General features: G+C 40.0%; 1 protein-coding gene across 2 annotated transcripts in view; it reads left to right on the top strand.

Annotated features, from left to right (window-relative positions):
- Window positions 1–16926, top strand: part of LOC148955275 (phospholipid phosphatase 5) — a 116211-nt gene that overhangs the window by 21860 nt on the left and 77425 nt on the right. For both annotated transcript variants that reach the window (XM_089101307.1, XM_089101300.1), the window contains exon 2: window positions 942–1077. In XM_089101307.1, the coding sequence (XP_088957433.1) occupies window positions 992–1077 (86 nt within the window). In that variant the 5' untranslated portion in view covers window positions 942–991. The remainder of the gene's footprint in view (window positions 1–941; window positions 1078–16926) is intronic.

Raw genomic sequence — 16926 nt, 5'->3', positions numbered from 1 at the left:
CCTGTCATAGCTTATTTGTCAGAATTCGAATTTTTAACCTTGTCAAATGCTATTTTCATGTCTAAGAAGGCAACTAGGGTATTTTTTCATTTTTTTGACCAACTTTTATTTGCTGAACAAGTTAAGGCATCTGTAATATTCCTTCTAGATGGATATCCAATGTGCTCAAATAAAATCCAGCTAATCAATTTTGGAAATATCCGGGTTTGAGAATTTTTTGCAATAGCTTGTATACACATGATGTGAGAAAGATGGGTCTATCTGATTTAACTAACTGGGGTACCAGGGTTATTAATTATGACACTATTGTAGCTTTTCTCATAAGCAGAGCACCACTGCAGTTGCAGGGATCTATTAACCTTAAGAGAAATGAGGTTAAGTAGCTTATTATTGACATGTTTCAATATTAGATTACAAATCTTATTTGTACAAGGTGCAGCTTATTTTAGTCTTGTTGTGAGTTTTGAATTTCATCAGAGATAATGGTTTTGATCTGTAACTGGGCTTCCATGTATTTGTAGAGGAATATTTTTTTCTATTGTTGAGTGCAAACCTGCCTGAAAATGTAATTCAAAATAAGATTTAGCTTACCTTTAACATCAACTATTGATCCAAGCTGCTTAATTGCTAAAGTTTAGCTTAAAAAGTATTGGAGATCAATAAGAGAGAAAACTCAAGTTTTTCTCTGAGATACAACATCTCATATTATTTAGTATGAACTAGAAAAGCTGGAAGTACTTGCTGTTTTTTTTAAATAAAATAAAGCTTGTTTTGAGTTTTTCTGGTTTGATGGATGCTCTATCAGTTGCATTAGTAGTTCTCAGTTTCTACTAAACCAATGTGAAAACCCTTTATATTCCTTTTTTTATTAGTTTCTTGTACTCTTTTGTCTTGTTGCTCTATGATCATACATACATTTGTTATTATTTTTTTATGTATAGGAAGTCTTGTAAGGAGCCTTCTTCAAATCAAGCCTGCTAATCTTATAGCTATGAGTTCAACTGCTTGGTATCCTTATGGTAAACTTCAGATGATAGCAGAATTTACTTTAAGGATTGGTCTCTGGAGCTTTTTCCTGTGAGTTTTCATTTACTCTTCAGCCACAGTATAGTCACATCATATCCCAAATAACCATGTAACTCTATGATTAAGCTAATTTTCCCAGAATAGTGAAAATTCTTGATTTTGACCTCTGGGATGAACTGAAAAATAAAAATGACTTATCAATAAGGTATAGTCCTGCTTTTGCTACTTAATTAAATAATGCATTTAATTTATCAATAAAAGAGTCAATAACTAAATAATTGCAACACCAATGATTTATAAACTGTCTTGTAGAAGAAAAAATCTGAAGGACCCACTAAAGCATGGGTTGGCAACCCGCGGGCCGCATGCAGCTTGCAAGGTATATTGGTGCAACCTGCAAGACCCTAACTGCAACGCACCTGACGGACCATATTACTCACCATAACAATACACAACAAAGTGAAAGATGGTACCATCTAGCATTCTGCCATATAGCATTCTCGAAAAAATCCGTAAGCCTCATCTAGCATAGTTTGTTTGATTTTCAACTATCCAATCCAGACCAATTGTTTTGGTATGTTACAATTTTTGTTTTTGAGCAAACCTTTCTTAAAGTTTGGGAAATACACCCCCAAAAATACTTTGTCTTTGGGTTTTCTTTGTTTATTCTTTTTAGTTCAGTAAAATTTAGCGCTTGGGGTTCCAAATGAAAGCCAGATTATCTGGTCATGTTAGGTGGTCATCTTGTGGCAAAACATTCAGAGGAAAAAACAATGCTTGATTCTGCAGAAGGGTGCCATCTGGTATATAATGGGACGGGAAATATTTTAAACACTGGGACATTTCCCAGCATGTACCAGATGAAACCCATCTACAAAATCGAGGGTAATTTTTTTTTCTCAAAAGGGTTTAAGTACAACCAGGTTGTCAAAGGAGCATAAATACAACATCCAAGGAATAAAATAGGTATTAAGTTCCACTTTCAGGGAAACCAGAGGGGAGTAAAACTAAATCAAAAGGTAATATACATATCCAGATTATCAAAAGGGTGTATGTGCAATATCCCAGGAAAAAAGGGGGTACGTTGGAACTTTCAGAGCATATTATTGGGGATGCTGAACTAAATCAAAAGACTCTATGTCCGTCCAAGTTTGTTTTAGGGGCATATTACGGCATCTTAGGAACAGATAAAGGTATTAAGTTGAAGCTTAGGGACCTCTTGAGGGGGATTTATAACTAAATATGTATTTTGAAATGGTCTATCTGCAATATATATGGGATGGTTAAGGACATTAAGGTGATACTATCAAGGGGTATCGCGAGTATATTGAAAAAAATTAATATGTACTCTATGCATGCAGGTCGTCAAAAGGGAATATGAACAATATCTGAAAAACAGCTGAAAGCAATAATTTGAGCCTTTGAGGGCTGCTACAACTACTACTTATGCAATTAGTACTACTGCTATTGTGACTTTTTCAAACTGTGACTGTTTTTAATTGTTTGAATTTGTGACTACTTGCAACTGCAAATACTTGTGAATGTGACTAATTGCGACTGCTACCCCAACTAATTGTAACTACAATTACCAGTGCATATGACTTTGACTGCAATAACTACTTTGCTATAAGAAAAAACAAGACAATCCCTCAAAACTGGAGCAATGCCAAAAAGACAGGGATAGACTGGCTGGCTGGTTTTCGAGCTTAAAATCTACTACTGTTACCATGCAAGGCTGAACCCACAAGCTTGGGTAATGCAACGAGCTTTTACAGAGTCAACATTGAAGAGTTCATTTTCAACGCTAAGTCAGTTCTAGAAAAGCTTCCTTTTAATGCAAGTGACATATACAACTATGACGAAAATTCTGTGACCACAGTTCATGCTCGGGACTGTTTCTGCAAGCAGTCGGTATTTACCACCTTAACTTATACTCTGCCTGTACGTAATTACAGCCAGTCTCAAGCCTGGATAAAGGAGTTTTGCGGTGGTTTAGCAATTTGCCCCCGGAAAAAAAAAATTATGCTAAAAGAAACATCCAAGAAAAATATAACTGGAATTCTCTTTTCAACAATGACCCCTGCACCTGCCCAACGGACAAGATTTTTGAATGCAAAAATACCACTAAAAATTGGATTTTGGAACGTTTGGACGCTAGCACAGCTTTCGAAGGTGGAACAGATAGAGAAGGAGATGACCCGCTATCGGCTAGACATCATGGCCCTCTTGAAAGTGCGATGGCCGGGAAATGGAAAGCAACTACTCAGCGGTGGAAGCACTTTAATCTTCAGCGGTCATGAGACACGACGAGAAGATGGACTGGCCGTAGTCATTTCAAAACCTGTGACAAAATCACTGATTAGCTGGAAACCCATGAGCAGCCGCATTATGACTGCTCGATTCCATGGGAAAAATGCGCAAATGACCCTGGTTGCGTGCTATGCACCCACTAATAACGCCACAGACGATCAGAAAGAGACGTTCCACAATGAACTGACATTTGTTCTTAATGATGTACCCAGACAAGACATTCTGTGTGTCGTTGGGGATTTCAACGCAAAGGTTGGCAAGGATAGAGAATATTGTGTCGACATCCTGGGCAACCACGGTGTTAGAGAACGAAACGAAAATGAAGAGATGTTAGTTTAAATAGCTCAGTCCTTTGGCTAGATTGCTGGCGGCATTCTCTTTATCCATAGAGATATACACGAATGATCTCGGACTTCACCTGATAGGCAAACGAAAAACCAAATTGATTACTTTCTCATTAGAAAGAAGTGGCAGACGTCGCTATGTGATGTGTGCGTATCTAGAGACGCTGATATCTTCTCTGACCATAGCCTGATGGCTGCAAAAACCAGTGTAATGTTTTCAGCCCCGAGAAAGGTGAGGACAGCTAGGCAACGGCCCTATGACTGCGAAAATCTGAGTGACTTATAAATTCGGCCATAGTTTGTGTCAAAAATGACGACCATATATAAAACCCTTGATGTGCTGCGAGATGAAAGTCTAGAGGCAGCTTGGACTACTATATGGCAAACCTACAGTGATACTGCCTATGAAACGCTTGGTATGAAAAGGTCATCAAAGGATGAATGGATCTCTGTCGAATCGTGGGATCTGATCGAGAAGAGGGCTGACAAGAAAAAATCTCTTCTCTACACTCTTTCCCCTGATGCGAGATACCCTCTTGAAATAAAGTGTGCTATGCTTGATAAGGCTATAAGGAAGATCGTCTGTGCTGATAAACGTCGGCGCCTTGACCAGAAAGCTCAGTAGACTGAAGCAGCTGCTAGACGGGGATGCTCTCGGTCAGTGTACCGCATCACCAATGAGATAGTCGGAAAACGTCCAAAGACAGATGGACCTGTCAAAGATGAGTTTGGATGACTTCTTACTGACCCTAATAATGTGAACGAAGCCTGGGCGACGCATTTCGAAAAACTGTTAAATAGACAACCACCTGCTGATCCTCCAGATATACCAGACACGCCATTTCTAAGTCTAGCCGTCGATATTAAAGTACCCTCTGGTGGGGAGGTACTAAAGGCGGCTAAGAAGCTGAAGTCTGGAAAGTCCCCTGGGGAAGACCGTATTGCGGCTGAGATGATTAAATGCTCAATAGCTGCATGCATAACTATGTGGACCACGTTTTTCTCTATAATTTGGAGAACAGAAGAATTTCCTAAGGATTGGACAAAAAGTACTCTCGTCAAAATATTCAAAAAAGGCCACGCTGCAAAGTGCGAAAACTGGAGAGGTATCAGCCTTGTATCTATACATAGCGAACTATTGGCGACTGTACTCCTTAACAGAATCTCACCAGCGTTGAACGAACATCTCCGAGAGGAGCAGCATGGATTCCGGCCAAACTGATGTGCGCTGATCTTGTATTTACTCTTAGAATGCTGCTAGAAGAAGCGAATGAATGGCATAATAAGTTTTACTTGGTCTTTATAGAATTCGAGAAAGCTTTTGACTCGGTTGATCGCCAAACGAATTGGAAGGTTCTCCAATACTACGGTATTCCTGATAAGCTCATTCGAGTCATTGAAGCCTTCTATAAAGACACAAAATGTTGCGTGAAGATAAGTGACGGGAGTACCCTTTACTTTTGTATCATGACAGGGGTGAGACAAGGTTGTTTGGTATCACTACTGCTATTTATTATTGTAACCGGATATAATTTTTGGAATAGTAGCGGGAATAAAGTCAAATCAGACAATAAGCAATTTAGAGGTGTTGTCTTCGCTACTAGAGTCAACCTCCTAGAGTACTACTAATAAAGACTTCAGTGTTATTTCAACAAAGTTATAACCGTTACTGAACCTTTTGGTTTGAAAGTAAATATAAGCAAAACAAAAGTTATGGCGAGCACTGGATTTCAACTCGACCTACGATGCAATGACCAGACGATAGAGCAAGTCGTAGAGTTCAAATGCTTATTAAGTACCATCTACAATTCAGGATCGTGTCAGCAAGAAGTCAAGTTAAGAAGCCAGTTAAGAATTGGTCAACCATCTGAAGACCATAGGCGGGCCTGCCTTGTTTGCCTCTCATTACAGGCAATCTAACGGTCTTGTGTCAATCTTAAATTCTTGGTCAACATGCCTGAGACTCTAGGCAGGCATGCCTTTCCAAAAAACTAACAAACAAGTATTTGTCCAATAAGAGTCATGCATACTCCCGCCATTTACCCGTGCCCCAGCCATTTAAAAATTTGCCTCTCAATTACTTGGACTATCTGTCTTGGCTTTTCTCTGTCTACAATTAGCCCATGTCTTGATGAAACCTATGCAACCTACTGTAAAATACTTGATAACTTCAATTCAACTCATGCATACTCCCGCCATTTACCCGTGCCCCAGCTATTTACACATTTGCCTCTCAATTACTTGGACTATCTGTCTTGGCTTTTCTCTGTCTACAAATAGCCATGTCTTGATGCAACCTATGCAACCTACTGTAAAATACTTGATAACTTCAATCCAAAATCAACGGATTAATGCTGGCTAATACATCTTTCATGAAACTGTCTCAAATTTTGCACAGCCAGAAGTATTCTCTCTGACTCAAGCTGAGGCTGCTTAAAAACAACATCCTCTTAATGATTTGGTATGGTTCTGAAACTTAGTACACTGATCAAATACTTAAAAAGAAGCTTCTCGCGTTCGAAAACATTTGCTGAATACGCATTCTAAATATCCACTGGTCCCAAAAAGTAACAAACACTACCACACAACAGAACACATCGCAGCCACTGGTAACCAAAGTGATCAAGTATTGGAAGTGGAGATACCTTGGTAATGTGATCTGCATGTTCAAAACTTAACTACCGAAGGTCGTCCTTCAGTGGCAGCCACGTGTTACCAGAAGAAGTGGTCGCCCCAAAAATACCCTACGACGCAGTTACCGGGCTGACCTCGCAAACCTCAATGCCTAATTCCAACCTCAATGGGAAGATGTCTGGGTGGCCGCAGTAATGAGAGATGACTAGCGACTCTTCTTGGATGTCCTAAGCGTCTCTGGAGGCACATGAGGATCTAAGGTTTAATGTAAACTAATATTTTCAAGGAAAAATTTTCAGCCTGACATGCTAACTGGTGCTCCAGCAAACTCAGCAGGATGAGTCTCACCATCCAGTTGGATCAGTCAAAATCTATTTTTGAATTATACTCATCACCTCAAGGATATATTCACATCAATCATTTTCCAATTGCAAGAAAACGGTAGAAGAAACTGGTATAAATTTTGTTTGGCAAAATACTAAAATGAAAAGTGTATTAATACAAGTTCAAACTTAGTTTGAAAACTGGGTTCCTGATTTCCCAAAGATCTCACATAAGATGGATATTTTCAAAAACCCCTTCACAGTGGGTATCAGTAATGTACCAAATGATTTGCAAATCAAGATAATATATTTGCAAAGTGATACCACACTTAAAATAGCTTTTAAGCAAATAACCAACTTGGTGGATTCCTATGGAAGTTTCCTTCTGAAAACTACAAGGAATTAAAAAGTCTTGCTGAGCAATTAATTATTATGCTTGGTAGGACATATATTTGTGAGCAAACTTTTTCAATTCTGAATTATCAAAAAAGAAACACTGTTCTTGGTTATCGGACATACATTTAGACGCAATATTTCACGTCTGTGCTACAAAAATACAAGGTAATGTAAAAAAACTTACAAGTCAAATGTAACAACGAAAATCTCTTTGATTGTATTAGCTACAGTAAATGTAGTAAGAATATAAATTAAGCGTTTTATTTTTAAACCTAAAATATTTGTATATAAATATTGTAGATGTACTCTACTTATTATAGTACACCTACAACGCTAGACTACAGTGTTATGACGTGTGGTCTAAGTAAGGCCCGCGTAATATCCCAGCGTAAACTTTTGGCCCTTTTACAACAAAAGGTTGCTGACCCATGCACTAATTTTGATTAATACTTGTAGTATAATGCTTCAGATTCATGGGTGTAGGGGAAAATTTTCAAATATATGGGTTTGAAATCTGCAGAATCATGGGGATTCTATAGGGCCGGCAGAATTAAACCTCTTTTACATTACAGCTTTGTGTATAGATAAATACTTATCAACTATCTCTCTCTGTACGCCCTGTAAGTAGGGTTTTATCCGGGATCTTTGTTCAGGGGGGCTAACTTTTGGGGGGTGGAGGTTTATCCAAAAAAGCTTTAAAAAGCATTAAAAGTTTGTGTTTATGTTTTTTTGTTACGCTTTTACGAGTTCGGAAAAAATTTCAGGAGGGGGAGGATTCAAACCCCCTATACGGAAGCTGCTAAGTTCTGTTTAGGCTGGGAAGGTACTAATAATAGAATGTTAATCGCTTATCTTCTGACTAAAATTGCAGAGTAGCAGTCATAGTACTATATGCCCCTCAAGAACCGACTGATGGAGATAGTAGTGATTCAGATGAATTTTACTTACAGTTACAAGAACAAAAAGATAAGGTCCCAGGTAGAAATAGAGATGAATGGTATCCTAGCCTAGGCAAATTTGGTGTTGGAAAAGAAAACAGCAATGGCTACAGGCTGGTGCGATTCTGTAGGTATAACCTTCTAGTTATAACCAATACAGTATTTGTTCATAAAATTGCTCATAAGTTAACATGATATTCACATGATGGTAATACAGCTAGCCTTATTGATTATGTTATTGTAAACCACTGTATAAAGATAATATAATTGAAATTATCAAGTATTTTGCAGTAGGTTGCATCAAGACATGGCTAATTGCAAAAAGAGAAAAGCCAAGACAGATAGTCCAAGTAATTGAGAGGCAAATGTTTAAATGTTCTATTATTTATATACTGTGTTTTAAACCAAAGACTGGTAGGATCAATAGATGATACTAGGATATATAGGAGTGCTGTTATTGACTTCAAAAGCACAGATCACCGTCTAGTAGTATCTAGGGTTAATTTAAAGCTGAGATCTCGTGAGAGTACCTTCCTTCCAGGAGGCTATGACGTTGATAGACTCCAGGATGAGAATTTAAGGTAAGCTTTCCAGGAACAGTTGAATTCTAAACAGGAGAGTTTAAAATTTGACAATGTAGAAGACGGAAGTAGAACCCTATCAGAAGGTCGTGACATGACCACGTGGTCATTGCAGCATTTTTAATGCTGACGGGAGTCCTAATAAGGGCATAGAGTCATTAGGGAGAATGATTACGTAATGGGGTCAATGACCTCTTTTTCCAAGATCGATTTATTTGTTGTTTCTATGTGTAATAACTCCGGGACGAAGGTTGCACATGTGCATTGAATTCTAACGGGAACAATGTTATTGATCTAGGACTCGAGGGGGAAGTGAATTTCCGAGAAATTGATTGCGTAATCGATCGCGAATGTCATGGTGTCCAGGAATAGTATTTGTTGTTGTTTTGGTCATGTACATGCTCGAGGCGAATGTCATGGTGTCCAGAAATAGTATTTGTTGTTGTTGCTCTCGCCAATGTTATGACTTTCCCGGAAACAGTTAGATCACGTGTTTCCTTCTCAGCCAATCAGCGAGTCGGATACATCCTCCTTCTCAGCCAATCAGAGACCTGCTTACATATGATTTTCCCCGTTACATAACAATTCACCCTTGAGATTTCGTATATAACGGACATGCAATGTGATTCAGTTATCAGAAAGTATTTTGACGCTGTGTAAACAACAATGGATAAATTTGATAAACTTGAAGCCTTGGCAACTTCAATTTACCATGTAAGTACATTTTTTATTTTTAAACAAATTTTCATTGGACATCCTCCATTATATTCAGCTAAAATGTAAATATATTCATTTACCCCAAATCCCCCCCCCCCAAACTATACAAACATCATTATAATCAATGGAAAACATAAAATATATTCTTTTACCCTCGAAACCTAACCCCCCACCCCGACCGTGTGTTAAAAATCCATATTCACGCAAACAGAAATAAATATCATTTATATAAAGTTTTACTTTTATAAATTTTAATATTTTGTCTAACTGAGACATCCATCGCTCTGTTGTTATTAGCTCGCTCTGATTTGACACAAGACTCCGGCACGAGGCCTAAAATTAGCTGACACCCCTTTAAAGTACATCCGGCTTTGATAAATATACAAGAATTTGGATAGCGGCTTAACCAAAGGGTTTCTCTGAGAAAGTTAGTTTCGCGTGAAAAGAGACATTATTGTTAATTAGCCTTGTGTGATTACAGGCTTTGCGTAATTCTATGTGGTATGGGAGCGTGGAAATGAGTTATTTCCAAAATTAATGCCTTACAATATTTTTAGGACATTGGTGAAAGGGGGGGGGGGGTTTGACAAGACCTCAAGTCTAACACCTACAGTGTAAGGTGCACACACACTGCGTCTTCGCGTGAAAAGTAAGGGGGGTGTGTTTAAGAAAAAGATACATTGCTTTATTATGCGTAAATTGAATAGCATTTTTGCCATATCTTTCGGTGGTGAGAGGGGCTAGTGGTCCATGTCTTGTCTCAGGGATATTTTCCGGGGGGGTTATTTTCCGTGGGTTGTTTTTCTGGGGGTGTGATAAATATACAAACTAGGCCGGCTTTTGAACGGTTCAGTGAGTCGTAATTCTCAGATTCAAAAGGACGCAATATCTTTCGGTGGGGGGTGGGGGGGGGGCGGGGATATTGGCCCAGGTCGGTTCTCTGGGATATTTTCCGTGGGGTTTATTTTCCGTGGGCTGTTTTTCTGGGTGTGTGATAAATATAAAAACTAGGCCGGCTTTTGAACGGCTCAGTGAGTCGTATTACTCAGATTCAAAAGGACGCGATATCTTTCGGTGGGGGACGGGGGAATTTTCTCCGGTCCTTGCTCCGGGATAGTGCCCATGGGGATTATTGGTGGGGGTCTGTTTTTTTCTGGGGGTGTTATAAATATATAACCTAGGTCGGATTTTGAACGGCTCAGTGAGTCTTAATTACCTGATTCAAAAGTACGTGAAATCGGTCGGTGGGGGGAGGGGGTATTTTTACATGTCCTTTCTTCGGGATAGTTTCCATGGGGGTTATTTTCCGTGGGTTGTTTTTCTGGGGGTGGGATAAATATACAAACTAGGCCGGCTTTTGAACGGCTCAGTGAGTCGTATTTCTCAGATTCAAAATGACGCAATTTCTTTCGGTGGGGGGAGGGGGATATTTTCCCAGGTCCTTTCTCAGGGAGAGTTTCTGTGGGGGTTATTTTCCGTGGGCTGTTTTTTTCTGGGGCTTTCATAAATATAAAAACTAGGCCGGCTTTTGAACGGCTCAGTGAGTCGTAATTCTCAGATTCAAAAGGACGCGATATCTTGCGGTGGGGGGCGGGGGATATTTTACCATGTCTTTTCTCAGGGGGATGTGCCATGGGGGTTTTTTCTCGTGGGCTGTTTTTCGGGGGGTGTGATAAATATATAAGCTAGGCCGGCTTTTGAATGGTTCAGTGAGCCGTAATTCCTCATTATCAGATTCAAAAAGGAGACAATTAGTATATTTAACGAAATTTTTTACGTTGTGCTTTTCTTAGTGATAAATGTCTATGTCTAAACAAAATTACATAGATTATGATACTAACTTTTATTCTGTAAAAAAAAAAAGGGGAAAATTATTTTGAAACTAATTTTTTCTCTTCTTTTTAAGGCCAATTATGAAGAATGCGTGCCCCCTCCACCCAAGAAAGCCAGAGATGACGAGGCAGCCCCATCAGTGCCAGCCCCAATGCAGCCTGGGTTTAAGTTAAAGAGAGAGTTAACGGCTAGCAATCCTGCCGAAGCTATGCAAGATCATAAAATAGCCGGCCCAGTCGCGCAAGAACATAGCGACGCCACCCCGTCCACTCTCCAACCCGCACTACCCGGGCCATCTGGCTTCCAAGTGAAGCCAGGTTATAAAAATGTATGCATTTTTTCCTACCTTTCTATTTATTCATTTTTTTCTTTTTCAATCCCAATATAAACTTATCTCTGTGAGATATTAACCCCTATTACATATCTAAATATAGTTTTTTGCAAGGAAACCACTCTTTTCTAATCTTTGCTATCTCTTCGCCGCTATCTCATAATAATATTTTTAGCTAATTTTCTAGTTTACTCTTTGAGAACCTTTTTATCACAAAATGCTATTTTTGCTATAATATTATAGTTTTAAGTGGCTTAGAAGTAAACTTTTTATTTCATCACAGTAAAATTATGTCAGAGATATTAAATGACAGTGCCCCCCTCCCCCCTTTTAAATCAGGTCCCTGTTATCGCATACCTTCAGCAGTCTGCTGAATCGGCTCGGGGTGAAGCCAAAAAGGGATACTATATCCCGGACAAAATTTCCTCATAGAAAACTGCCTTTGCGTTATAAAATGCCTTTTTATTTAAACACAATTTTCCATGACGGGGCTATAAATTAAGGACCACGGTTTTTCAAAAGCTGATTAGTTTCTACACATTTTCTCCATCTTTTCGCTTTTCGCTTTTTTTCGACACTGTAAAATTAAAATTTCATAGATTTTAAAATATGTTTTTCCCCCACTCAATATGTGTTGGACAGAGATTATAGCATTGCAATCTCTTACACATAGGCCTAAGTATAATTTGAATAATGTTTGTCTAGACACAAGCGCCATGATTTTGCATGGGGAGACGTTCCTGGATAACAATTAACGGTTTTCAAATTTAATTGTACTGTTTCCCAGAGAATATGCTTGGAAATAGAACAGACACGCAATTAAAAATAATCTGGGCTCATTTGGAGTCATAGACAACCTGTATGGGGAATAGTCGAAACGACTTAGACTATATAACAATCCGGTTTATGGGGGCTTTCGATAACCAGCGGGGCGCCGCGGCGTCCGGACGGCACCAGTGGAGCCAGAGAGTGTTGTGGGGGGCCTGCTTAGGGGGAGCACCGGGGGATGCGCCAGGGGTCAGGGAAGGGCACCAGGGATGTGCCCTGGGTCAGGGACGCGTTGGGGGGAGCGCCGCGGGTCCGGGATGTGTCACAAGGGTATGCTGTGGCTCCGAAAAGCGCCACGGATGGTCCGGGAAGCACTGTGGGGCAAGGTTAGGGGGGGGGGTGCTGGGGGGAGCGCCGAAAAAAAAAAAATTTTTGTAACACTTTGAAAATAAACGAACAAATTGTCGCCTTCTATGTCATATCTTAGATTATCTTCAGTTGAATTAACCAAATGTTATTAAGCAATAATATTCCACATTTTAAAAGCAGTAGGGGTGATTTGAGCACTTTGAAAATAAGCTATTTTTCATTTATAGGTTGTCCTGGTTCCGTACTTACCATCTCCCCCCTACTCGTCAATTGGAGAAGGAGAGGAGGCACACGTGGAGTCCCCCAACAATTCACTATGGGATGATTTATATCAAATTCCAGATAATATTGATGAGTTCTTAGGTGATTTTTTAAATGTATATTTTAGCGCTGTTGAGCTGGTAGACTTGAGCCCCAACACATTGAAAATTTTTTACGATTTCACCTGGGAATTAATAGGGAAGCCTCCCATCTCCGATAACATATTGACTCCACTTAGAACACCTGAAGTGGAGCAATTGCCAGATATTGTTGAACAGCTTGGGGGAGGGGGTAATATACACGAGGGGGATACAACTCTCCCAGACTTTCAGCTGTCCAACAGAATTTTAAATAATATAGTTGTTTTCACTGCAACGTTTGGTGACCCTTTTAATTCGCTTTTGTGTGGTAATTTTGTTTATGACCCTGTAGAAATTGTACACACACTATGTAGATAAAATTCGTGCACTTCTGGAGAATCAAATTAAGTTGTGGGGAGGTAGGGATTCAATTAAGGTCTCCATTGTTCTAAAAGTGTTTTATTTAAATGAGGGAAAAAGTGAGGTTTATTATCATTTTATACATTCCGAGATGCGTTTGGTTTATTCAAATTTAGAAAATCTTGAGGGAGCTTTCATATATTGGGTCGATCAAATTATAACGCATCTCGAGAACTTTAATGAAAATGGTAGTGGATCTCTAGTTCTTTTTGTTGAAAATTTAATTGTTAATATTTGTTAATTTAAGAAAGATTTTATTTTAAGAGGGGGGCATGGTGGGGGAGAGGTCAGTAGTCTTAAAATATAATCCAGATCTAGAGGGTTGTAAAGGTGTCCAGAGGATTTGTTTTGAAACAGATCAAAAGTGTTTCCGATATGCTTTCCTCATATCAGCATTCGAGCCTCTAGCTCGGAACGCTACCAAGACGAATTTAGATCACTGGGCTATACATGGGAAGGAGGGGTCCAGTTTTCTAATTGTAGATTTTTCTTGTTTAGAGGGGAAATATCAAGTGACGCTTCATGATATTAATATTCTTGAAAATGCTAAGACCCGTTTAAATATCGGCGTTACTGTGGTACAATATAAAACTGAATTTGAAGATTGGACTCATTCTATCAAGAAAGGGATGGTCTTCCCTTAAAGGGGCCCCTCAGTTGAGTTGGTTAAGCACTGGGTTGGGTTGCTATACATACCACCTAGTCAACCGAACTCAATCGGACATTTTAACACTATCACTGACAGTAGTCGAGTTCTGGGGGAGGGTCAGCAGAAGGGGACACGTTTCTACTGTCTAACATGCCTCTCTAGATTTTGGACTGAACTAAAGTTACAAAATCATACGAGGCATTGTAGCCGCCATGGCTACCAGACAGTGGAAACTTTTTCAGGGTATAGGGCAATTCTACGCTTTAAAAATTTCCAGAAGACCCTTCTCCAGTGCAACAAAATATCTTTGGATTGTGAAGTTAAGCTGGTGGAGGTGAATGACCCCAAATTTCCAAACCGAGTCAAAGAACATCAGGCTATTGCAGTGTCCTACGCCCACGCGCAAAGAGACAATTCTAACACCCTGCGGTTGTTAGAAATAGTTGAAACATTGGATGAGGGGGAGTTTTTGGACAAGGCACTGAATAACCTGAGGGAAACTAATAATTGTTATTGTTATCTATTTAGAAAGAACAATTATCATTTGATGCGGTCCACCAAGAAGCGTCACGGATTTAAAATCAAAAAATAGGTGTACGTTTCCAGGGAGGGTTTATAGTGGGGGATAAGGGGGCTAAAGGGACAAGTGGGGGGAGGGGGAAAGTCAGAGATCATGACCATTTGGGGCAGGAAAGATCCTCGGGGGCTAGTAATTTTAGAGGGGTTGCGCATCAATCGTGTAATTTAAATGTTAGCCAGCAGTTTTTTATCCCCGTTTTTATTCATAATTCCAATGATGATTAAAAATTTATTTTACCGGCACTGGCACGTATGCATAGGGGGGGAGGGGAAGTAGATTGTCCATGGGTATATAGCTCATTTACCTATAGCAGAATTCCCAACTCATCCGAGACGTTATTGCTTCTCGAGCTGAAATGGCAGGCAATGAATAATGGGCGAACGTGCTGGAATAAAATTAGGTTTTTAGATTCCTATAGTTTTTTCCCCAAGGCATTGAGTCAATTGATTCAAGTGCAAAAAAGCGACAATTTTGATAGCTTTACCTTGCTTAAACAGCACTTTCCAGACAGTGAAATGTATGACTTGTTGACATGCAAAGGTATATATGCATACGATTATTACTGTTCTGGTGCTCGCTTAAGTGAGGAGAATCTACCTCCAATTGAAGATTTTTACAATTCACTGACCAACAGTGAATGCACAGCCGAGGAGTATGAGTTTGCCAAGAAGGTGTGGTCCAAGGGGGATTGTAAGAATGGGTGGGATTATTGTAGACTGTACTTGGCCAGTGAAGTTCTAACTCTGTTAGATATAATCTGTAAGAACACAGACCAGATCTATTCAGAGTTCGGGTTAGATATAGGATAGTATTTTTCCACACCCCAGTTAGTGATGGATATAATTTTAAAAATTAGCAAGGAGGACATAGGCCTAATCACCGACGTAGATCAACACCTTTTTGTAGAGCGTTCAGTGAGGGGGGGGTACGTTTTTCATGGGGACCGCGTCTTATCAACCGATCCTAGCGGACAAAGCACCGGTGCAAAGTCAAATGCAGTGTTCTTGGACATGAACTCATTGTACCCCTCGGCAATGTCACACTACTCTTTGCCGTGTGGGAACTATCAATGGCTTGAGAATCCTTGTGAGTTCCCCGACATTACCATCGTCGAGGACAATGGGCCACAAGGATGGTTCTTTGAAGTTGATGGTCACAGTCCGCTGGTGCTTCACGACTCAGTCAAAGATTTTGTATTTCCCTGTATCAATCGACCGGTGAGCAGGGACTCTCTGAGCCCCTACAATCGTTCATTGGTTGAGGATATGGGGATGCACTGTACTCCCTCCAAACAGAAAATGATTGCTGATTTGGACCCTAAAGAGAATATCGTTGTTCACCATATGCTTTTGCACTGGATGGTGAGCAACGGTTTCAAGATCACTAAAATACACAGGGTCATACAGTTCAATCAGCGACCCTACTTGAAAACGTTTATTGACACCTTTGTCGATAAACGCTCTAAGGCAAATTCAAAGCTGGAGAAGGAAATGTATAAGCTCATTCTAAATTCAGCGTTTGGCAAAATGTGCGAAAGCTCGCGGAATGGATCCTACTGTCACAACATAACCGACCATCGTCATTGGATACAGAGTGGTACCAATACTTATTTTATATCAGTCTCAAGCAGAGAGGCTTGCATGGGTCTGCCGCATAGGAAAAAGCAACACTCGGTACAGACCACGACAATAGCAGTAGGCCGTTCAGTACTGCAATTTTCCAAGAAGCTCATGTTGTCGTTCTTTTACAATGTGTGCAAGGTGCACTGGCCACAGGAGGGGGAGGTTAAAGTTTATTATGGTGATACAGATTCTCTGCTGTTAAAGGTAAATGGGAGTGAATGGGATTTAATGGACGATTTACAAGATGGAGGACACATCAGCTCGTGAATGGATTTCACCAACTGCAATCCATCCCTCTACCTCGAGTTGGTGAAAAGTCAATCCCCCAAACAACTATTAATGGTAAAATCAGAGATGGGGAGTGATTTGATAGCCAGGGGGATGGTCCCGGGCCCCAAAGTTTATTGCGGGGAAACTCATAGTGGTGACGACAAGAAGGCGTGTAAAGGGGTGCCTACACATTTTGTAAAGAGCAATTTCAACATGAGTGTGTACTGAGACTGTGTAGAAAGTAGCCTAGTGCCGAGAGCACAAGTGCTTGCAATTCGCTCTCTACAGTATAGAAATTATACTGTGAGAGTGGCAAAGAATGCAATGTCATGTATATCCGACAAGGTCTATGTGCTCGAGAATGGTGTGACTGTCCTACCCCACGGCCACTACCGTATTTCAGACCGAGTTGAATGCATTGACTATCGCAATCAACTTGGTCTGGATAAATTAACCTAACCTGACTAACCAACT

Source organism: Artemia sp. Qi Xiang Cuo, chromosome 2 (assembly GCF_049724085.1).
Source record: "Artemia sp. Qi Xiang Cuo chromosome 2, ASM4972408v1, whole genome shotgun sequence".
Lineage (NCBI taxonomy): Eukaryota > Metazoa > Arthropoda > Branchiopoda > Anostraca > Artemiidae > Artemia > Artemia sp. Qi Xiang Cuo.
The sequence above is the reverse complement of the archived record's forward strand: the minus strand, read 5'-3'. Positions and strand labels throughout refer to the sequence as shown.